The 23,451-nt window shown below is 40.3% G+C and overlaps 1 protein-coding gene across 5 annotated transcripts in view; it reads left to right on the top strand.

Moving 5' to 3' along the window:
- Positions 1 to 23,451, top strand: part of dok4 (docking protein 4) — a 132,088-nt gene that overhangs the window by 20,371 nt on the left and 88,266 nt on the right. For 2 of the 5 annotated variants that reach the window (XR_007037830.1, XM_047362268.1), the window contains exons 2-3: positions 17,450 to 17,781; positions 18,171 to 19,113. Coding sequence is in view for 4 of the 5 variants with exons in the window: in XM_047362268.1 (XP_047218224.1) it covers positions 19,048 to 19,113 (66 nt within the window). In the remaining variant the exon portion in view is untranslated. Of the gene's footprint in view, positions 1 to 17,449; positions 17,782 to 17,994; positions 18,029 to 18,170; positions 19,114 to 23,451 lie in introns of those variants that run through there. The other 3 variants (XM_047362271.1, XM_047362270.1, XM_047362269.1) reach the window with 3 other exon arrangements.

Here is a 23,451-nt window from a genome sequence, read left to right as displayed (position 1 = left end):
CTGTTTGATGGTTGAGCATGTAGCCCCCGTGTCCACTAGAAAAGGAAGACTTTGTCCATACACCGTCACGGACAGTAAGGGGTCCTCAGTCCCACTGTCCGGGGGGTTCTGTGGGGACCCTCAGTGGTGGTCTGGCCAGAGACTGGGCTCATCCCAGGCTGGCAATTGGAGTGAAGGCTGCTGCTGTTGGCCTCCACGTGGTGGACCACCTCGTCCCCTTTGTGGGCGTCTCGCAGGCCCTCCCCTAGGTCCATGCTGTTGTAAATATAGATCTGAGAATATTATTTAATATTTAATATTAATATTTTAATATTAATATTTTACCAAATAATATTCCGGTCTGTTAAGGATTGTCCTGTGAATACCAGCCCCATTAAGGCGATGGTATTAAGACAGAATAGAAAGGTGTGAGACGAGCTCTGGCATTATTGAACAGCATAAACTCTGCACACACATGGAATGAATTCACACAATTTCTTAAAATACAAGAATTTATTAACAAAAATAAGTCAACTCAAAGTCAAACATATTTTAATCAACAAACTCTTTACTATGCTAAAACAATCCAACTAAACTACCAATCAGAATGAAAGAATAATGAAGACTAATGGGCTATGTACAATATAAACAAGTTGATTAAAGATGATTAGAAATCATGACCAAAAAGAGTGATGCAACATTACCATGCAATGTTTATGTTTGAGAACCAAGGATTATCTTGAAGAATCTGGAAGTGAAGTTAAGTTAGTTTTGGAACTAACTTAGAAAATAATCAGCAACCTTTAGACAACCCTTCACAATGCAAGATCAGATTAAATATTATTTTAATAAAATAATGTTTTAAATAATGATCTGCTGAATAAAACCAACCTCCTGGATGACTAATTCTCAACAGTGTCTAATTAGCTGCCTTCATTTATTAAAATAATATTTGAAGAAATATTTTTGAGTATTTTGGAAAAGAGCCAAATCTTTCTGGAGAAATGGGGCTTAATGGTGTTTACTTAGTTATCAACTCTAGCAAATGATGTTCAGGGACTATTATTCACTAGCTTGAAAACTAACAACCTTTCTGTTGACTAGCCTTAATGCTAGCACACGTGTTCTTACTGGCTGGCTGTTGGGCTAACAAATAAGCTAGCTAAAGTGCTAAGCTAGAGATAGCTTAGCGCCAGAATCAACACATACCTTTAAAATACCAGGGTTAAAATGCATAACCGCTGACGGCGCGTTATGAGCAATGTTCTGGTTAAAACCACCCTTTAAATAAAGTTTATCTTAGCTTTAAAACATACAAAGAACACGAACCGGCCTGGGTGCTACAGGTAGCATGCTAGCACCAAGATAGCCGAGTTCCACAAAACAATCTTCATAACATGAAAACGTTTAGATCATTTCATCCTAAACCAATCTGTTAATCTGCCCAAAACCCAACCTCTGGACCTGTTGAGGGAATGTTGTCCCAAGGCGAAGTTTGAAGAAGATATCCGTCGTGAACAAAGAGTTAGCTTCCCGCTAACTTCTTCAGTTTCTTCCGATCCGAAGGTGCGTTTGTTCTGTGAACAAAGGTTAGCTTGCCGCTAACCTCCTCAGTTTCTCCCGATCAGAAGGTGACCAGCTGTTCGTTACCGTAAACACGTTTGCGGGCCGTAGTCTTTCCTCCAGACTCGGCTTGTCGAAACAGCTTCTCCACCGGCTTCTCTCGAACCCGTTTGCTTCTGTGGGGCCTCGAAGAGAAAATGTAAGCAACTCTTACACCTTAATTTCCCCGTTCATGACTGAAAATACCGGATACACAGACAGTATTTCATTCTACTTAACTTTTGCAAATGATCGGTGATCGGTCCTTGTATCCAGTTGAATTTATGTCTTTTTGCCAGCAAAAGACATTCAGCGCACTGTGTTCCCTCCTGACCGGTCCCTCTGGCAGGCCGTATGGAACAGAAAGACTTGTGGAAAGGTGGGGATTTTATTTGGGTATTGGCGCCACAGGAAGTCCGCAGTTACCCCCTTTCCTGGCTGTGCTGGAAGAAGGTTAATGCACTTTATTTTGAAAGGTTCCAGGAAAGTATGTACCGGAGTTTTAGTGTTGAAAACCCATGGCTCTGTGGTCCCAACAATGCCATCCATATTCCACATGTGGACTGCGTTTGTAGGGACAATCCCTGCTCCAATGACCAGGCTCTTCGCAGTAATAGCACACATGTGGCGGTCCTCGCTGGAATCCCCTTCCCCTGGGCCCACCTCGTCCCCTGAAACGACCAGCATGTTCCTGATGAGGACTAGAGGTCATAGACCCCTGTGCAAACGCGTCCTGGTGGCCAGGAAATGGAGGAGCTTGTGGTGGTTGGGACACAGCACCTTCATACATTATTTTGGTGGTTTTATTCTCTTTTTTCTTTTCCCATTTTTTCTTTTGCTTCAGCTAACTGCATTTTTAGTAACCGAGTCTGCAACGCTTTAAGTTCTTCCTCATCCTTCTTATGTTCCTCTCTTATCTTAGATAAATGGTGAATTAAATGACGATCCCACGTTCCAGTATCAGCCCCTGGTAAATCAGGATTGTCTTTCATGTTGGTTTTAACCTGAGTGGGTAAGCCTCTCAGCACAGCGTCTCTGAACCAATCCCTCTGTGAACCCTCATTGGCTGGATTGGTTCCTGTTTTGTGTTTGCCACATGGATTTGCATTGATCCAAATATTCTCTTGGATTGGTGTTTGGATTCCATTCAAATTTGGGGATAGTGCGCCCCCTGGTTTCAGGGTATAGCTCCCTCAGCACGTCTCCTATGTCTTGGGCATGGAGAGAGAAATTATCTGTGTCTGGGAAGAGAAGGGAGCGAGCATTCGCTTCAACCTCCCTACAGCTGTGTGGTTTCATACAACGTGCTGCAGTTGCACAGTAGTCCCCTAGAGCTAATGTGGTCCCTGCAGTAAGAGAATCTAATGTTTGCAACCAAATAGAAGCCCCCTCCGTTACGGGTGAGAGCTTGTCGCAGAGTGTGGTAGATCCCCCAAGGAAAAAGGCTTACATTTGCGCTGACCCCCGGACCCAGGTTGATGAAGGAGGGGCATCTGCTTTTTATAGAACCCAGGCTCCCCTCTTGATGCCACCTGACGGAGGACGCGTGGTTGCATGGTTTGAGTTTCTGGTTGGGAGGCAGCCTGTGGGCTGGACAACGGAAGAACAGTTACATGCCCTTTTTTGACATCAAGTACAGGGTGCAGCCCTGTGGGAGGAGATGTAGGAGGGGAAGGAGGCTGAGCAGAGCTAGAGGGAGGTGCATACGGTGGTGGCTTGTCTGTTACTTCCTTATTTCTGTCAGTGTGTCGTTCTGTGTGTGTGGTGTCAGGTTTATCAAACATTGCATATTTACCACCCTGTCATATTAAAACCATCTGAGACCAAAATGTCTCATCTTTCGCTGCCTTATGTTTTACATCCGTCCACTATCTTTACATTTTTCCTCAGCCAACTCTTTCTTTCTTAGCCTTCCTCATATTCAGCCAAAAACCATCTGCCCACATTTTTTCTGCTCTTTTCATCAGTTCCATTTTTTTCAACTTCCTCCTGTATTTTCTGATCCATTTTTTTAATCAACTTTTCAGCCTGTTTTTCTTCCTGTGTCTGCTGTACCAACTGCCTCACAACATACACTTGTTCCTTAAATGTTTTCCACACCGGTGCCTCTACACCCAAACCTGAGTCATCAATCTCCCTTTGAAACTCTCCGACAATCTTTCGCACAATTAAAATTCACTCGCTCCAATGCTTCTCAATCATACATCAAAACAGCAATCAGTTATCTGTCCTTGTTAACACCGCCAGGTTTTCCAGACAGAATAACTGCATTCGCACAACAGCAATGAGAGTCCTGCCGTCTGCAGGGCGTCTCTCCTTTCACACTCTCACACACTCTGCCTGATAACGTCTGTTTACACAGATTATACCTTCTGTGAACAGCTCATGTATTGTTTATGTGTTTATGTTTTATGCAACTTCTATTTCTCCGGAATGCACTAAATGCCGTCCAGTTCTAACTAGTCTTGCTGACTTATCCTATTTATCAACTCATAGTTTTATCATGCTGGTCTTGTTACAAATGTTATTTATAACTCACACTCTAACTGTTACTGATCTCACAGGCTCATCCAGCCTGCTCATAGCTTCACGGGACTTTTGACTATGTGTTGTAAAGTTTACCTCATCTGTAATCTGGTTTTATTGAGACAGAACTCAAATAAAACACAACATTCAAACCTTTGTGTTTTTGCCCGGTCTTAGCTTTCTGACTCCAGAATACAATGCACAACCTTCTCAGGGCCTCTAACCCTGTTAAGAAAACTTAAATACACTTCAAACTTCGGAGCTCCCCAACCTCCGGGACTTCAACCCAGCAAAATCATGAATTCTCATCAGAAAACATGTGGACTTGCCAAACTCACGAAACACATGCACGGGCCTCGAACCCTTATCCAGAGGGACTCTAACCCTCAAATTCCACACGGGCCTCGAACCCTTATTCAGAGGGACTCTAACCCTCAAATTCCACACGGGCCTCGAACCCTTATTCAGAGGGACTCTAACCCTTTAGTTCAAAAAACACTTCTCATTTTGCTTTTCGTGACCTCTTCTACAGTACCTTACTGCATTACTTTACACGTGTTAAATTTAACAGAACATTTCACTTACTCAGACATCTGACACCAATAATTTAGGCCTATCGACAATGCCAAAAGTGCAGAGTTCGTTTAAACAGGTTTCTGCTTATCTCCTAAGAAGTGCGGGGGTACCCGGTGTCAGAGTCTTTTGGTGAAGTTCTGATTTAGCCGAAAGTCCTCGCTTTTCCCAAATCACGTCGGGGTCACCAAGATGATGAAGTTGTTCCCTAAACTCCTGCGTGCTTGTTTGTTTGGTAAAGCTAAGACATCCTATACTGTTACTAATAAAAACAAAGTAATAAAAAGAACACGGAGGCTGCGCAGCTTTTAGATGCCTGTACAGGGAGAAGCTCGTCCAAATACTTCTGAAACTTCTGAATACTACTCCCAGAACAGCAGTTTTTATTCAAAAGCAAGGCGTGTACATTACAAAAAAAAAACATACAAATGTATGTCTGATTTCCCATCCGGAGCTGTCTGGCACTCTGACATTCAGCTGCCTTTTCAGCACTTCCTGTTTTTCCACTTTTGACCTTTATCTACACACATATACACAAACATCTTCTTGTTGCAAGGCAGAAATCTTACATACAGAAATATCTTCTTGTTGTGAGGCAGAAATCTTGCAGACATATTACACAGAGAAGCCTGTTAGCAGGCCTCTAAGTTACAAAATACATTTTATTTCACACATTATTAAACATACTTGAGCATAGCAATACAGATCCTATAAGCATAGCATGAATATTTTCCAACACCGGGCACTCCCTTAGAGATAGGGTGAGGAGCTCGGCCATCCGGGAGGAGCTCTGTATAAAGCCACTACTTCACCACATCGAGAGGAGCCAGTTAAGGTGGCTCGGGCATCTATACCAGATACCTCCTGGACATTTCCCCCGGGAGGTGTGCCAGGCACGTCCCGCTGGGAGGAGGCCCAGGACACGCTGGAGGGACTTTGTCTCTCCGCTGGCCTGGAAAGCCTTGGGCTCCCCCCCCCCCGGAAGAGCTGGTGGAGGGGTCTGGGGTGTCTCTACTGAGTCTGCTGCTCCCACTACCCAGTCCCAGATGAATCGGAAGACGACAAGTACAACGACGAGTACGCGTACGAGTACGTGCATACAATTTCCTACATTTCTCTTGACAAATTCCTATATTTTCCACACTTTTTGCCATGGCATCATTGGATGAGGAGGAAGAGCTAAGACCTAATTAGCCTTGTAGCTTTAGAAAGCACAAAAGAAAAGAAGGTGAAAATTAAGGCTATTAAACTAAAATAGGGACAAAGAACGGTAATACACCTCTCAGTGCAGAGACTGGCACTGGAGCTGTGCATCCTCCTAACTGGTTGCTCTCACCAGTGCGTCACATGCAGCTGCGGTCAAAGTACAGCTGGCCGATAAAACAACAGTAATATATATCATGATATAGTTTTTCCTCGATAGACATATAAGAAAGGGTTGATATAGACCTTCAATATACCGATGACATTGTTGTGATTATGAATATGAATATATTATTAAATATTAAATATTAATACTTTAATATTATATTAAATAATATTTCGGTCTGTTAAGGGTTGTCCTGTGGATACCAGCCCAATAAAGTGATGGTATTAGGACAAAATTGAAAGGGATGAGCCAAGCTCTGGCATTATTGAACAGCAAAACTCTGCACACACATGGAATGAATTCACACAATTTCTTAAAATACAAGAATTTATTAACAAAAATAAGTCAACTCAAAGTTAAACATATTTCAATCAACAAACTCTTTACTATGCTAAAACAATCCAACTAGACTACCAAGCAGAATTAAAGAATAGGGAAGACTAATGGGCTATGTACAATATGAACAAGTTGATTAAAGATGATTGGAAATCATGACCAAAAGAGTGATGCAACATTACCATGCAATGTTTATGTTTGAGAACCAAGGATTATCTTGAAGAATCTGGAAATGAAGTTAAGTTAGTCTTGGAACTAACTTTGGCAATAATTGGTATACCTTTAGACAACCATTCACAAGATCAGATAAAACATTTTGATAAAACATTAAAAAAAAAATGATTTCCTGAATAAAATCAACCTTCTGGATGAACAATTCTCAACTTTGTTTAATTAGCTGCCTTTATTTATTAACATAATATTTAAAGAAATATTAAGAAAATAGTAAAATAATATTTAAGGAATTATTATTTTAAATAAGAACCAAATCTTTGAGAAATTGGGCTTAATGGTGTTTACTTAGTTATCAAGTTTAGTCAAATAATATTTGGGCAAATATTATTTCCTAGATTGAAAACTAACAACATTTTTGGGTAAATAGGCAAGCACGTGTTCTTGGCTGTTAGCGGTTGGGGCTAACAAAAGAAGCTTATAGCTTATCATCAGAATCAAACACATACCTTTAAATTACCACTAATAAAAGGGTTTAAATGCATAAGCGTGGACAGCGCGTTAAGGACAATCTTCTGTGTTTAAAATCACCCTTTAAATAAAGTTTGTCTTAACTTAAAAAAACACAGAACACAAACTGAGCACATAGTGCTAAGTTTTCAACACAAACAAAACCAAAGATGATAAAACGAAAAATGTTTAGATTATTTCATTGTGAACTACTACTCTCTTCCCAAAACACTACCTCTTACGTGAACTGTGCTGAGGAAAAGTTGTCCGGGGCGACGAAGTTAAGGAAAGCATCCAGAGTGAACAAAGGGTTAACTTGCAACTAACCTCCGTAGCTGTGGGGTGGGCGGCTCGTGCTGCCGGGCTGAACTGCACATTACTGCTGTAGCCACGGTGATGCGGTCCCGTTGTCCTTCTTTCAGACCGGGAGAAACTGCTCCAATCGGCATCGTAGAGTCAGGGTCTCTACTGGGAACTCCCTGGAACACAATTTGCTTCTCTAGACTTCAGAGAGAAAAGTCAAGCAACGCTTGTACCTTAATTACCCCGTTCATGAATGAATACTAGATACACAAACAGCAATTCATTCGTACTTAAATTAGTGCATGTGATCGCGTGAACGTATGACACTCTTGGATCCAGTTTGACTACGCCAAAACAAATTCCTTGTATGTCCAAAAACGTACTTGGCAATAAAGCTTTTCTGATTCTGATTCTGATTCTGAAGAGTTATGTCTGTTGGCCCGCAAAGAGACATTAGCGCACTGTGTCCCTCTGTCAAGTTCTGCTGGGGACCTGCGTGGAAGAGGTCAGTTTATTGCAAAAGCGGGGTTTTTATTCAAACAGTGACGTCATGGGAAATCTGCTGTTATTCCCTGTTCCTGGCTGTGCTGGAAGTAGATTAATGCGATTTATTTTGAAAGTTCCAGAAAGGTTCTTTCTGGCCTTTCCTGTTGTAACCCATGGCTGGAGTCCCAACATGATCAAAAGCCAATGATAATAAGAGTTGCTCTGCGGTAGACCAATCATGTGGCTGGAATATAGCCGCACAATGTTACGTTGACGTAAACTGCACAGTAGCAGTCAGACGCGCTAACGGCTAATGTTTGTGCAGCTATAGCATCTTATTTAAGGTAACAGGTTGGACATTACTGAAAAAAAACAATAAAATGACTCCCCCGAAAAAAGAAAAGACGGAAGGCAACACCGAACATCGTTAACTAGAAGGGTCCGAGCAGTTTAGTTTTGTGGAGGTATTTTGGCTATTTAAAGTTGGACAAAAAAACAAAGTAGCGTACACTGCAAAGTACATTGAGCTCATGTTCCGACAAAGTTGGGGAATACAAGCGATTTGTTTTACCACCTGAACCAGTGTCACACACTGGTTCCACACACTTTATATTGACCAAAAATAAATACATTTTCACTGAAAGTATAGTGTACTGGAGTCAAACCCCTTGTTTGTGTGCACAAAGTTGGCTTTAAAGCTGATTCTGATTTTATTTATCCACAACAGACCTCATCTGCAAGGTGACAAGATGGCTTACAGGGAGGGGGTCCAGAGGTTGGTGAGGTGGTGTGCAGACAACAACTTGGTGTCTGTTAGAGTTAGAAAGCTGATATATGCAGACAAGTGTAAAATAAGGCACAAGTTGAACCAAGTAAGTTTGACTTGCAAGGATGAGACAGTCCTCTTCCAAACAGCGACTTCCTTCTCACAAAGAGTAAATCCTTGGACCAGCCTTTTATTTACAACTCACATTCCAACAAGCAAAAAGCGGGAATCGGTTCAGCCAATTCTTACAAAGATTAAAACATAAAAAGCAGTCATTCCCATATATGGTATGAGCATGTCATGTCCAGAGAGTGATCCACTCCGGACCACATTCCTTAACTTTCCACTCCCTTTGTCTACACTAAAACCAATCACAGGAATCATCTTCACTATAGTAGAAAGTCAAACTTAAACCTTGTTTAAACTAAACAATGATCATTTTTATGAATTTTTCCAACAATTCCCTCCTGTTTATTATTGATTAGTTTAATAACACATCCATGTATACACTTCCAAAAAGCTTTATGCATACACTTGATTAAACATTAAACTATTGTTAAGTTTAGTGACTTCTCCTCCAAAGTGTCATCATAGTTCTGGTTCTTGTCCAGAAGTTGGTAATCCTGGGACAACATTGTATCACAAATTCCTTCAACCATCCTTAATATCAATGCTCTGATACAGGGAACAACACACAGAGTAAAAAGGCAGAACAACAATAACACAGCGATGACAGGGGTCATGATTTTTAAAAGCAGTTGCCACTACGGTCCAGAAGTAAGCCACGAAGAATGGCTTCCTCGGCCAGGATGGACATCCTACTGCATACCCCTTTTAATTTCATTTAATTGGCATATAGCATCACTCACTGTGTGTCCATCTTCGCCGTTGGTCTCATCAGGGATGTAGGTGCAGCAGGTCTCGTTCACGAGAGCGCAAACTCCCCCAACCGAAGCTGTTAGCAGGTCCAACACCATCCTGTTCTGTAACACCACGGTTCGAAAAGCTGTGACTTCTGTGGACAGTCCTGTAAGAGCTTTTGTGGTTGCATTAACAAACAGTCCCAGTTGATAATCTATAGTTTCTAATCTAAGCATGTTCTTTACTAAACTTAGCAAAATCTTATTTCCTGTTGATCTATGCCTGAATTCCTCATGTGGCTTCACACGGATGAGTTCCCTCTTTAGGGAAGGTTGAACTGAAATGACATAAGTGTGATCAGTGACATAAACAGGTGCGCATACATCACTCAAACTTAGAGGCAACTGCAAATAAATGGCAGTTCCACACATCCAATGAAATCCAGCTATTGCATAAGTGCCCTTTAGATAATGGACCTTTCCCCCTGGTCCAGCTTGGTGGGAAGGATAATAGTAAGTCGTGTTACACATGCACATTGTCCCCACTGGGATGGAACCGGTGCCCACGACACAATGAGGAAAATGGGAACCTGCAAGAAGCTCCACATAGTTGGACACAGGGGTTGTAACATAAAACTGTTTAAACTCTGTAACATCACGGTTGTAAAATATTACATTACCCATTACCACACAGAAACTGGTACTGACACCAGAAATGCTGTTTCTGATAAACACTCATCTCTTGGCACTGGTACTGGTCTAGCTGTCAACCTGGGCTGGTTGGAAGAGATAGGAAGTTCAGTACATACATAACAACCAGAAATGTTTCTGGACTTGGTTACAATTTTTCATATTGGTACCAGCTGTTTGTCTCAAGCAAGTAATTTATATCTTGTATAAACATTCCATGAAAATCTTCATGTATCCACCTCTTTAATTTCTGGAGATTATGAAATTGTGGAAATGTCTGGCATATTATTAACACAATCAGGACACACATGAAAAACAAAACTAAATGTTTCAACATCTTTCTTTTAGATTTACCTGTTAGTCTTTCTGTCACCCCTAAAAGGCTAGGAAAGATCGTTGGTTTCTTCACTGACAATGAGACGAAACCTCCTCTAGATGGTGACAACCCCTTTGTAGTCAGGCTTTTACATTTCCTAGTCTGTGGATGGAAAGACTGACAGGCTCACCTGTTTGCAGTGTGTGTTTATAAGTAGCCCCCTCTTGGATTTTCACAGCAGTAGGAGTTGTCAATAACACTTAGAATGGACTCTCCCACTTTGAATCAGACCACGTTTTCTTCTTAATGGTCTTAATCAGCACCCAGTCACCTTCTTTCACGTCACCAGGAACCTGTAGGGCTTCAGAAACATCATTTGGCAGATTATTAGCATTTTGTATGTCTCTAAACCGTAATATTTTCATCCTGTAATCTGCTAACGTTGCCTCTTGTTGTGGATCTTTTAGGTCCATTTGTAGATCAGGGATATAATAAGGTCTGCCAAGGATTATTTCAAAAGGTGTTAATCCACCCTGAGCTGATGGGTTATCCTCATATTAAGTTTAATATATCTAAACATTCAACCCAGTTTCTTTTTGTTTCTTCCATTGTCTTCCTAAGCTTCCTTTTAACTGTCCCATTTGTTCTTTCTACCAACCCTGCACTTTGGGGGTGATAACTACAATGTATTTTCAGGTCAATCTTGAAACATTTACCAAGTTCTTGTATGACTTTGTTAACAAAATGTTTTCCATTATCACTATAAATCCTTCTTGGAATTCCAAATGTAGGTAGTCCTTTTTGCCACTGTTATAGCATCTGGTCCTTTGCAAGGAAAGATTTCCTTGGGGGTACATATCAAACAAGATGCTCAAAAAAATTTTTTTTAGTAAGTATTAATTATTAAATCCATATGTAGTAAACTACCACCCTCCTGTTGAGACATGGCTCTGCACATGGCTCACAGTTCATTGAAACATTGATTTAAGTAATATATGCTTTCGTTCAGGGCATCTAGTAATCCCTTCACATTTACACTCAACTAATTTAGCTGGTAACAGCACAGCATTTAATAATTTCAGTAATAACTCTGCATTTTTCCATTGTGCTACCAATTATGCCTTTATTTATATTTCTTTCCATACATAATATGTGCTGTCCAAGATGTTAATAAGCCCTGTATGGTGTCATGATAGACAAAGTTAAATAATATTTAATTTGATCTTTCCTGCAAATGTTTCTGTTTGGCCATGATGACGTTGCTCTCTTTTAATCATCTTGTTCCAATAACACATTTTTTATTCATCAACAAGATTATAACTGCTCTGAATAATCTATTCTAATTTAGTTTTACTTAGATGCATCTATTCTAATCTATTTTGTTATGTAATAAATCCTCATTATATTTAAAAATGAGGTCTCTGTTTTTGTTAGTTGCTATTATTTTAATAATGCTTGGTTTACTTTAGGTTTCATTAGTTCTGAAAAAAACTCACTCCTCATCAGTTTAGAAGGCTTAATAAAATTGATGAACACAAAAATAAAGAGCATGTTATGTCTTATAATCTTAGTTTGTCTTACCCAGTTTTATAAACACACCGTACAGTTTCAGTCATCTATAGTTCTTCCCTTTTTAATTACATTTTGTGTTTATTTCAAATAACTAAAGTTTATTTCGATTTCAGTCCAGTGCAGTAATTCTGTCTTATGTTAATTGTTTTATCTAATTTGATAATTCTGAACCTGACTGGAAAAAGTCCAAACATCTGTTAAAATCCTTTTTGTTTTACCATATAGAACTAACCTAATATTATTATGGTACTGTTGAAGATCAGACTTGCACTTATAGGCTTTAATTATTATCGTGTACATATACCCTAATTTTTACATAACATAAAACAAATATTTAACAAAAACAGAAAAAATTGACAGACATTGGCCACTTAAAAATGTAATTACTCTGTTTGTAAAATAATTTCTACAAAATTAAAGACAGGTCTATGAGCTTTCTTATGTTTATCAGTATTTCAATTCAGGTAGAACCGTTGCTATCTTTCTATAATTTTCTTTGGAAAAATTCTGGAAACCTTATAGAGGTAAAAGTTTGGCAATGATCATCAGAACATCAGACCTTTATTAGCGCTTTTAAAATCCCTCAAAGACGCTCTTTAATGAAATCAGTCATTCCCATTCACACACATTCACACACTGACAACTTTTCCCCATGACTGTCATGAATATCCGCTTGAGGGTTTTTAGGATTTTGCATTTTTATCATGTAAAGCATTTTGAATTGCCCTGCTTGCAATGTGCTGTACAAATAAATGTACTTACTTACTTCTCTATCAGACCAATTTCATTTGCAAAAAATGCAATATAACTTTCTTTTTATATTTTTTAAATGCAAATTTTTTCTTATAACCCCTTTTGTTTCCACTAGGTCTGTTTTAAATGCTTCAATTCTTTTTTTTATCCACCAAGGATCAATAAGGTGGTGTTAGTGGGGTCCACCTTGAAGGTGTTGTTTGTCCAGTCTGTCCAGTGTGGGGAAGTGTCAGGTTATCATTGTCAGGTCAGTGAGGTTCATAAATCAGTCAGAACCTTGGTCATTTGGTCTTGGGTCGTTAGGTCATTTGGTGTGTGCACATAATGTTTCATAGATCCAGCCTATGATCAGTCAACAAAACGTCCACACAGTGTGATGTTATTTCTCCAGCTTCCACCTGTTGTAGAAAAATGTATTGTTAATAAATGAACTGCATTTCCCAGGAAAACTGCATTCCTCCTGGATGATCATCACCTGTTGAAAAACTTCATTATTATATTAGTCAGTTTGTTTCACATACATTTTTCCAACAGTCTCCAACACATAATAATGCCCAATGACATGTTCAACTTTTGAAAATAAATATCTAAATCAAAAATAACCTTCTGATATCTTCAAATCTCACTTAATAGTACAAGGAGACATTAAAGATTTACTAAATTAGTGATTGGTTTTATATCGTGATATATATCGATATCGACTGATTAACCAGATTAATCACTGTTTTTGGCAGAAATCTAATTACCACATGACAAATAATTTACTTGTAGGTGTAGTAGAGTCATAGAAAACCCATAGAACTAACATTCATTATATGCATTCTCCCAAGTCTGTGTAAATGAATATTTGATTGAAAGAGGTCCATTCAAACTAATGGCAGTGTGGAGCTAATTGCTGAGGTCATTCATTCTGTGAAGAGACAGGTGTCAGTCAGGTGGCTCCTATTTAAGGATGAAGAGAGCACACGTTGTGCATGTATTTCTCTCTGTCAAAAATGAGTCATTCAGAAGAACAGCAAGACTTTATTCAGAGTGGTAACCACATAAAGAAGAACATGCAGAAAATGATAGGCTGCTTGCCTCAAATAATCTGCAGGGCTTTAAAATAGAAAGCAAAACCAGAGAGATGTGGAAGAAAATGAAACACTATCTATTTATTTTTTATTTTTAGGGGGGTTACTGTTCGATCCATTCATATGGATCAAACAATAGCCAGAATAGCCCTCGCATAGACCCACAGTTCAAAAAACAGACATGCTGAAGAGGATACAATTTGCCAAGTGGCCTAAAGTGTCCTGCTTTGTCAGGTGTTCTAGTTTCTTCATGATCTCAATTTCTTCCCTGATGTTAATGTTCTCTTATTGCTGCAATTTTTATTAATTCATTGTAGATTAGATTGTCTGGCTCAGTTATCATATTCATCTCTGGTTCAGTCATTATCACCACCATCAGCATCTCCTGTTCAGCCTACTTCTACTTCACTCTAGCCTCATGTTCCTAATCCCGAATTTTCCGAGGGGTTTGAGGACAAACTGCCTCCCGTTTCTGCTCCTGGGTCCTCCAATGTGGGCATCCAAGTGGATCTGCCTGTTCTTCCTGTTTCAGTGTTCCACTGTCAATCTCCAAGGTTCCTCAAAGGGTTCCACCAGTTTCGATGCCATTCCTCAAGGCCCCTCCAAGGGTTGCTGTGTCCAGTTGACTGGCTTTTAGAGCTCACATGTGGGTTCCGTTCCCCAGAGCTCCTCCCTGGGTTCAAGTTTCCAGAAGTCCTTAATGGGTTCCCATCTCAAGTGCTACTTCGTGAGTTCCGTTCTCCAGGGCTCTATGGTGGTCTCACGTTTGGAGAACTCCACGTCTTAAGCCTCCAGCTCAACCTACTGACCAGGTTCCTTGTGGGTTCTCCATGCCATGTAAGTGGCCTGCACTTATATAGTGTTTGTTTTTTCTGAAGACTCCAAAGCACTTTTCACAACAATCAATAATCCACCCATTCGCACAGACAGTGGTAAGGTACATTGTAGCCACAGCTGCCCTGGGGCAGACTGACAGAAGTGGGGCTGCTATACAATCAGCGCCACCTCTGACCACCTCAGCACTCAAGGCGGGTGAAGTGTCTTGGCCAAGGACACAATGACTTAGACGGACAGAGCTGGGGTTTGAATTGGCACTTTTATATAGTCTTTTTTTCTCTGTTCTTTGTTGAGATATTCTGTTAAACTTCTTCCTGCCAGTTCCATGTTATGTACATTTTTTGGATTTCATTATTTCTACTCTACTCACAATGCAATGCTCCCAAGTTCCTGTCTGCTTTTTGGTCCAGTTCCAACCTCACCATCCTAGAAAAAAAAAAAGATTTGAAGACACATTTTGTGGACTGTTAATAGTAAGATTGTTCTTTTTGGGTGCCTTATGCTGAAGAGAAAATTCCCTTGAAATTGGTGTTTCAACAAGGCAACAACCCCAAACATACCGGTAATACATCTTGATTCCAGACAACATAATTCAAGTTATGGAGTGGCCAGGCCAAACTCGGGACTTTAATCTAATTGAAAGCTTGTGGGGTGACATCAAAAAGGCTGTTTCTGAAGCAAAACCAAGAAATGCAGAGGAATTGTGGAATGCCATCAAATCATCCTGGGCTGGAATTCCTGTTCATAAGTGCCAGAAGTTGGTCAACTACATGCAATACAGATGTGAAGTAGTTCTCAGAAACAGTCTTTATACAATTGAATATAAGTTAAGTGATTCACAGGAATGATAAATCCTAAAGAATTTTCAGTTTGAACAGTAAATATTTGAGTTTCTAAAGAAAAATACATTCACCGCTGTTTTATTGAACAGCCCAATGTTCAGTTTGTTTCATTTTCTGTAGTGTGATTTAAATAATGGCATATTATATCTTATGTTTTAATTTAATATAAGGCACAGTGTTCCCATTGCATGGAAATAAAATCTATTTTAATGAAGATTTTGAGCTTTACTCATGTTTTTAAACGCACTACTAAACACACTACTATTATACACTTGTTTTCTTTCCCCAACATAGAAAGTACTCTTGGCCCAGTGCCACTGTGCATCTTTTAGTGCCATTTCAATCCTTATCCGGTCAATGGGAGTTTCTTTGTTCAATGCCGTCTTGTGGGCGCTTATATCCAGTGAAAGATTTAATGCAGTCTATTGTGCTTCGTAGTCAACTTTATTTTCTATTTTGGATTTTATAAGCTACTGAATCTGTATTATATTATATTATATTATATTATATTATTTAATATTATAAAGAGATGAAATTAGAAATTCATGTAAATCTAACTTTTATTAGAACCTGTCAGTAATTGGGTTGTAATTGTACTAGAATGAATTAATTTGATTATGAAATAAACTGAAGTATACTGTCTTTTTTAAGTGCATTGAGAAGACTTTTGTTGTGATTTGCTGCTGTAGAAATACAAAAAAAAAAAAATAATAATAATAGTGGTATTACGACACGACACGGGTTTATCTTTTAAGTTTAGCTGCCTTCTGTTACTTGAATTATTCATACTCTGAAAATGGTACGGTAGAAGGGCTATAGTATGAATGAGTATCCAGTGCCAAATGAAAAAAGGAAAAAATAAAATGGCTGAAAAGATAAAGATTTTGAGACGTGTCATTTATGATGGAATGAGGTAATTTTGCCTCATTCCATCATAAATATTAGTATAGTTGAAACAACAGTGGTCAAGCTGTTTTTAGTACTGTTGCCTTGAATCACTAATGTCCACATAAGAGGGATGTTCTGCATGTAGTTTGTATGTTTCTCCATGGATGTGTAGGTTCTAACCAGGTACTTTGGCTTCCTCCCACAGTCCAACAAACACACATGTAAGGTTATTTGTTTCCTATAAATTGCCCTTAAGTGTGAATGTGTGTGCAAAGTCCTGTGTGACTCTGTGATGGACTAGTGAGCTGTCCAGGATGTAACCAACCTATTAACCAACCAATTACCGCTGGAGATGGGCAACAGCCCCCCAGGACCCTGCGCATATAGACAATGGATAGATGGAATAACAGCACAGATATCTTTGATTTACTTAAGTGATTTTTTTTTGTCAAGAGATGTAATTAAAAGAAATGTAAAAACAAATTAGATGGAAAAGGAAAAGTACAATTGTTATAATTTTAGCGTAGACCATTAGCTTTCAAGTGCTTTGACATTTTCAGTGACCATAGATGACGTAATGGGCTGCTTTCAGTTAAATATTTAGATAATTGTGTGAATAACAGTAATTACTATTAGTAATAGTAATTATCTGAATTAGGCTACAAACTGATTGTGAAGTTTTTATTTGACAGAATTACCAACTTTCAACAATTTTTGACCTGAGTTTTAAAGTGTGAGCTGAAATTACAGCTTAAAACTGTAGGGGTCTGGGAGACCGTCTCCTCTTCTGCCTGCTGCTTACTTTGTTCTACCCTAGATGGCGCCAGAGCATGGTGGTGGGAAGCTGTGACAGGCATTTCGCATCAAGCCTCATCTCAGGAGTATAAGAGGAATCTGCTGCCAGAGTGTTTACCAACTGTGGTAAACTCTAGACCCCTGTAGCTCGTGTAATTCTTCCTGAGAAAATAATCGTACTTTTGTGTGTGTTCCTCCTCAGGTAGCGTTTGAGTACTGGATTCCGCTCCAGCTCACCAACTGATTCCAAGCCACCTTCAAAGATTCAAGATGCCCCCTTTGGACAAAATTCCAGCTGGCAGCATTCTGGCTCCTCTCTGTCTTCTGGCTCCTCTCTCTCTGTAAGCGAACCCTGCTCATCCTTCACCGTACCTGTCATTAACCCACACCCAGTGTCGTACTTACCAACTTCCTGGAAACAACTTACCTCCTGCAAGCAGCTTGTCATCCTGAATCAAGATCATCACCTCCTGACAAACTCTCCACTCCTCGGCTCCGCTCACTTCCCCCCGGCGGTTCATCTACGCATCACCTGTAAGAGATCCCATCGATACTTTCACAATATCTCAGATTAATACTAACCTACCTGTCCTCCTCCTTGCACAGTTGAGGTGTTCCTGGTTCAGGATCCCAGACAGTACAATCTTTCCTGTTACAATAAACCTTGTAAACCTTTTTTTGTCTCCTGAGTGTGTTCTGCATGTGGGTCAAAGCAGTAGCTAAAACGATGACAAAAACTTTATCCATATGTCTTCAAATTCATGCACACATGCAATGGAAGGTAAATATAGTCAGTGCACTGACTATTACGTAAAAGTAAGCCATCCTGCACAGCTTTTTGTACTGTACTGTGCCACTGACATGAATATTGGACTAATATTTATAAAATTTTATATATTTTTCTTTCCATTTGTTTCCCCAAGGATGGAGATAATAAGATCTACATGGAGATGAGAAAATAATTGCCTGAAGAGCAAAAAGAAGCATAAGAAAGAACAAGAAGACTGGAAAAACTAATAGACTAATAGACAAAAACAAGCACACCCTACAGGTCCCTCCTCCTTGCTCCCTGCTGCGCTGCAGCCTTCTCTCCACATCTCCTTTGCCACAGCGGAGCCTGCTGGGAATGCGCAGGCTAGTAAGCAGGGCCACCGATGACAGCGGAAAAACAGCTATGGCACATTTACTGGTAGGGGTGAAACATCGACCATATGCTTTACATACACTAGGGCCTGCCTATACTTTGACTACAAACTTGGTCCTCAGATCATTAGCACAGCCATTAGGACAACTGCACTGCAGCACACTGACAATCTACAGCTAGAACAACACTACATGCTGTGCTGAGGAAGGATGTGAGCAGTGCGTACACAAGCATGGTTGACACTGCTAAGACATTCCTCCTGGCTCTGATTGGTTATTTCTAACCGGGAGCAGTGTATTTCTGCAAAGAGCAGTAGGACCACAGGGAGGAACCAGAGGAGGGTTTTTTTTTTTTTTACAGATCATCTGTCTCATATTGTACTGTCAGGACATAGTGACAGTTTTAACAAAAATGTAAAAGAGTTTTACAAAAGTTGCCCACTGCAGCTTTAAGTTTTCAATTAAGGAGAACAAGTAAAGTTCAACATAACAAAATACAAAAGTGGTAAATGAAAGCCACAAAGACTCGAGAAACACAAACAGAGCTACAGGGGAAAGAAGCTAAAAGCTCAGGAGAGAGCCTCACCGGTTGAAGGACAGGACAAACATCTGGATGACCTCCCCAGGTGCAGCCAGCAGGCTCTCTGCACTACAAAGATGGCCTCCAACTTCAGTGACATCGTTAAGCAGGGCTATGTACGAATGCGGAGCCGGAAGCTTGGGGTTAGTTTCTTTTATCTCCACTAATTCTTCATCATCATCATCTCATACCAGAATGGTATGCTATGCCCCTTTTTCCATTAGTGCCTACTCTACTGGGCTCCAGTCGTGTCAGCTCTACACTGCTTAGTTCGTTTTCTATTACAATTGATTACCATCTCAGTGTGGTCGGGATCATTAATAGCAAGGCTGTTCCACACTACAAAAAAGTAACGCTATGCGATTTGTATGTGACGCAAACACAACAAAAGCCTTTACTGCTGCCTATTCGTTGGCTGTTGTTTGACTCAGAGTGAAAGAAGAGCCAGAGAAGACTGTGGGTAGTAAGACGAAGCACTCTGGCTAAGTACAGGAGAGAGAGGGAAGCCGTGGGGTGATAAACTGAAAGTTACAAGCTAGAGGATGTGTGAGGGTAAGCTAACGCTACCTAATGCCAGCTTGCTATAGTGGTCATATACACAAAAAGCCCAGTGTATAACAATTTAAGAATCGAATATATTCGCTGACTGACAGTCTTCAAATGTTGTGTTTTCAGCAATGGTACACTCACTTGGAACCACAGGTAAGCAGTTAGTAAAAATAGTAATAGTTCCACATAACCGTTAATCATGGAAAAGGATAAAGGCAAGTAGAGCTGTGCCGAACCATGCTGAGTAGGGGCTAGTGGAAATGGGGCACTGCTTAGAGTTTTGCTTCTATGTTGTGGAACATCACTAGGACCCCTTGCTTCACTGGATATGCTGGGTAATTTGGAGTTTATATTTGTATTTATAAATATGCTGATACTAGAATGGCATACTGAAACAAAACTTGTGTAGCAAATATACAGGTGCTACACAGAATAAATAGGTGAGCTAGGTCATGATAAATAATGTCAGTTTACTGTGACATACAGTATATTCTGCTCATTTAAACTAAAAACAAACTAAAACTGTCAGTAAAAAAAAAAACATATTTTTTTTAAGCAACATTTGCTTTGGTTTCCACAGGCAGTCTATCAGCATTGTACTTGGTATCGTCTCAATGTAGCCAGCAAACAACCTCTAATTAAAGCCTATAACATTTCTAACATTGTGAAAGTGATATTATCTGTTTTTTTCTTGATTACAGATTTTTCTACACTGACCATACCTTGCCTCTCTGTTCCTTGTTTCTACAGGACCATTTTTATTTAAATAAACATCTCTCATTTATTTAATACATACTGACTCCATTTTCTAAATATATAATTTAATTTTTCCATCAGAGAACGAATGCATGGTACACAACAACATCCACAGATCACCATTATAGCTACAAATACTGCAATAGAAATCATCAAAGACATTATCAAACCCTTCCAGTGTCCAAATATACCTGTCATCCACTCTTCCAGGGGATTATCAATTCCAGAATGTTCATGCATGGTGGCGGAGAGGGTCTTAAGTCCCTCAAAGCCTTTGACACTGAACCATCCGGTACAGTGTTATTGGGAATAAAGGTGCAACACATATCTCCAAACATGGCACACACACCCCCTTTCTCAGCTAACAACATATCCAATGCCATCCTATTTTGTACTGCCATGAGGGAAGTTGGGGCCAATTGTTCAGATAAACCTTCTACAGCGTCTCGAGTTAGATTGGCCAGATGCAAAACATTATAATGAATATAATTAATGCGGTCTACGTTTTTGTTGGGCCTTACCGGGAACAAGGCAGCTATAATAGGGATGTTTTCAAATCCAGCTGATATTTGGTCTGCAAGTTTATACTCATTCGGGACTCCTCGCGGAACTCCCCCATCTATATAGGTGGGGGAACCCTGACTCAAGTCAAAAGTGGTTGAAGCGCTTCTTTTCATAATATGTCTTCTCCTCCTACGAGTGAGTGCCAGTGCCTTATTTTGTTGATATGTCACAGAGGTAATATTAGGACCAATTAAAATCAACGGGGCCTGCAATCTGACCATTGCACTTCCTCCTATGGAGTTATTTGGTATATTAGTGAGAAGTCTATGTCCTCCGCAGTAGTAATATAATCCTGAGCGTGCCCAAAGTCCTATCACTTTCCCAGATGTGGTGGTATTACACCAGTCCGAGGGAATTTGTCCTACATTCACCTTTGGGGTGTTTGAGGTGAAATTGAAACAAGAATATGTCCCATTCAGCCTCTGGGGAGAGAATGATCCTGTCTTAGTATTGTTTGGGATGGGTGGAAAGATGCTAGCTAGCGTGGTACAGTTGGCTGGGGTAGCTTCTTTAGTTAGTTGTAACATGCAACTGTACCCTCAAGCATCTTCCGGATACAAAGGGGCTGGATCAGTGGTTAAGTGTGGTCTTGCAGATGCACATGCAATGCAGTCAGACCTACTTTGTTCCTTCGCAGTTTGGGCCATCCACTGCAACCAAAGATTATCCTCTGCATAACCTGTGGCCATCTGTACAATTTCTAAAGGTTGCAAGGTGGAGTAGTCTACTTTTACTACCCCTCCTTGTGGGACCGGTGGTTCTGGGACAGCAGGAGCCCTGGTGGCCTGCACCTGAGAAGTTTCTTTATTCAAATTAACTTTTATTATTGCCTTAGGGTCTGTTCCTGATACCTCTACACCTATGGCAAAGTAGATTACTTTATTTCCATAATGTGAGTCTGGCTGCAGCCCGCCCTGTAAAGCTTTTAGAGATAGCAGGAGAGGATTTACTCCCCCCTCTGTGTCATAGTTTAATGCCTGTCTTACCAAACTAACTTGTTTTCCTCGTTCTACCAAACCATATCCATGTTCGAACTGCGGGGACCACCTTCCTGTGTACGCTACAGCCAAACCCCAATGCTGACATATGTTAGGGCACATCATAAAATCGCATGCCCTGCCTTCGTAACAGTCAATGTGTAGGGAAGGACCAGCACAGAGATATACGTCATATCCTCTCTATGCTATTGGATTTTTACCGCAATCTATGACTTCACACAGGTCAAACTGAAAAGTGGTAGTTGCCCCTAACATGTAATTTAGTTCTAATCCCCCATAATATTTAACGCATACGTCCTTGGATGGAGTTACCCTAGATCTTTTGGACACCTTCCCGGAGTGGTTTTCAGAACATGTCTGGAATGGAAGTTCACAAAAATACCCTAAGATAAACGTAACAATGAGTGCTGAGAGAAACACTCCACCTATGATGAAACTCCTAGAGAGTCCAGTTCCCTTGCTTTGGGTACTCATTTTTCTTAAAACTTATGAAACTTAAAACATAAACATATAAAGTTAAATCATAACCTGAAAAAGATACAGAAAAATCAAAATGTAGTATAAAATATAAAATGTTCGCCGAACAGTGTCTTCTGGGGTGTGAGGGAAGCTCTACCACTCCTAGTGAGAGGGAAACTCAATCACGTCTGCCTCTTCTTCTGCTGTTCTTCTTCTGTCTTCAGCTCTCAGGGCAGACTGACCATGGGCTAATTTCTCTCACCCGGGGATTATTCTGCCCCTTCTTGTGTGAGAGAAGTGAGATTGTCTTTTCCTGTGTTTTCGCTCAGATCTTCCTGGACCTGAGAAAGGGATCGTTGAGGTGGTTCTGCTCCTGCACACTGGCTCCAGTGATACCAAGTAGCGCCTTTGCCTTCAGCCTGACTGCATGGGTTGTCCTCTCTGTGACCTGAAATGGACCGGTCCACCTTGGCTCCGACCACTTTCTTTTGATGACTTTCAGGAGGACCCACTCGGCTTCCGAGGTGGTGGTTCCGACCCTGGTCTCTGGTTCTGCTGTGATCTGTTTGGAGAAAGCTGTAACAAGACTGTGGAGAGATCTGTAATAATCACGATGAGACATAGATCGTTCACACTCAGTGAGAAATGGTAACCTTGTTTGGGGGTCTGGAAATGGCCTCCCTGTTTGCAGCTCATGTGGAGTTAAACCATGTTTCTGATTTATAGAACTCCATACAGACATCAGAGCTAATGGTAAGGCAGTAACCCAATTCATTTTGGTCTGTGCACAGATTTTAGCCAATTTGGTTTTAAGGGTTTAATTCATTCTTTCAACCTTCCCCTGTGACTGTGGATGGTATACAAAGTGTTTCAGTCCCAGAAATGTTTCCACTTCCTTGAGTTCCTCATTTTTGAAATGTGTTCCGTTGTCAGACCTTATTTTAGCTGGAAAACCGTGTCTAGGGATATAATGATTTATCAAACACTTCACCACAGATTTGCTGTCTTCCTTTTTTGTAGGCCATGCCTCCGGCCATCCAGTAAATGCATCCACACACACCAACAGATATCTGAACCCATTTACTCTCTCAGTCATGTCTGTGTAATCAATGATAACCTCTTTTCCTGCTATTGGGTCTACTGGGAACTTTCCAG

This window comes from Girardinichthys multiradiatus, chromosome 4 (assembly GCF_021462225.1).
Source record: "Girardinichthys multiradiatus isolate DD_20200921_A chromosome 4, DD_fGirMul_XY1, whole genome shotgun sequence".
Taxonomy (NCBI): Eukaryota; Metazoa; Chordata; class Actinopteri; order Cyprinodontiformes; family Goodeidae; genus Girardinichthys; species Girardinichthys multiradiatus.
Note: the sequence above shows the minus strand (reverse complement) of the source record. Positions and strands in the feature narration are given on the sequence as shown.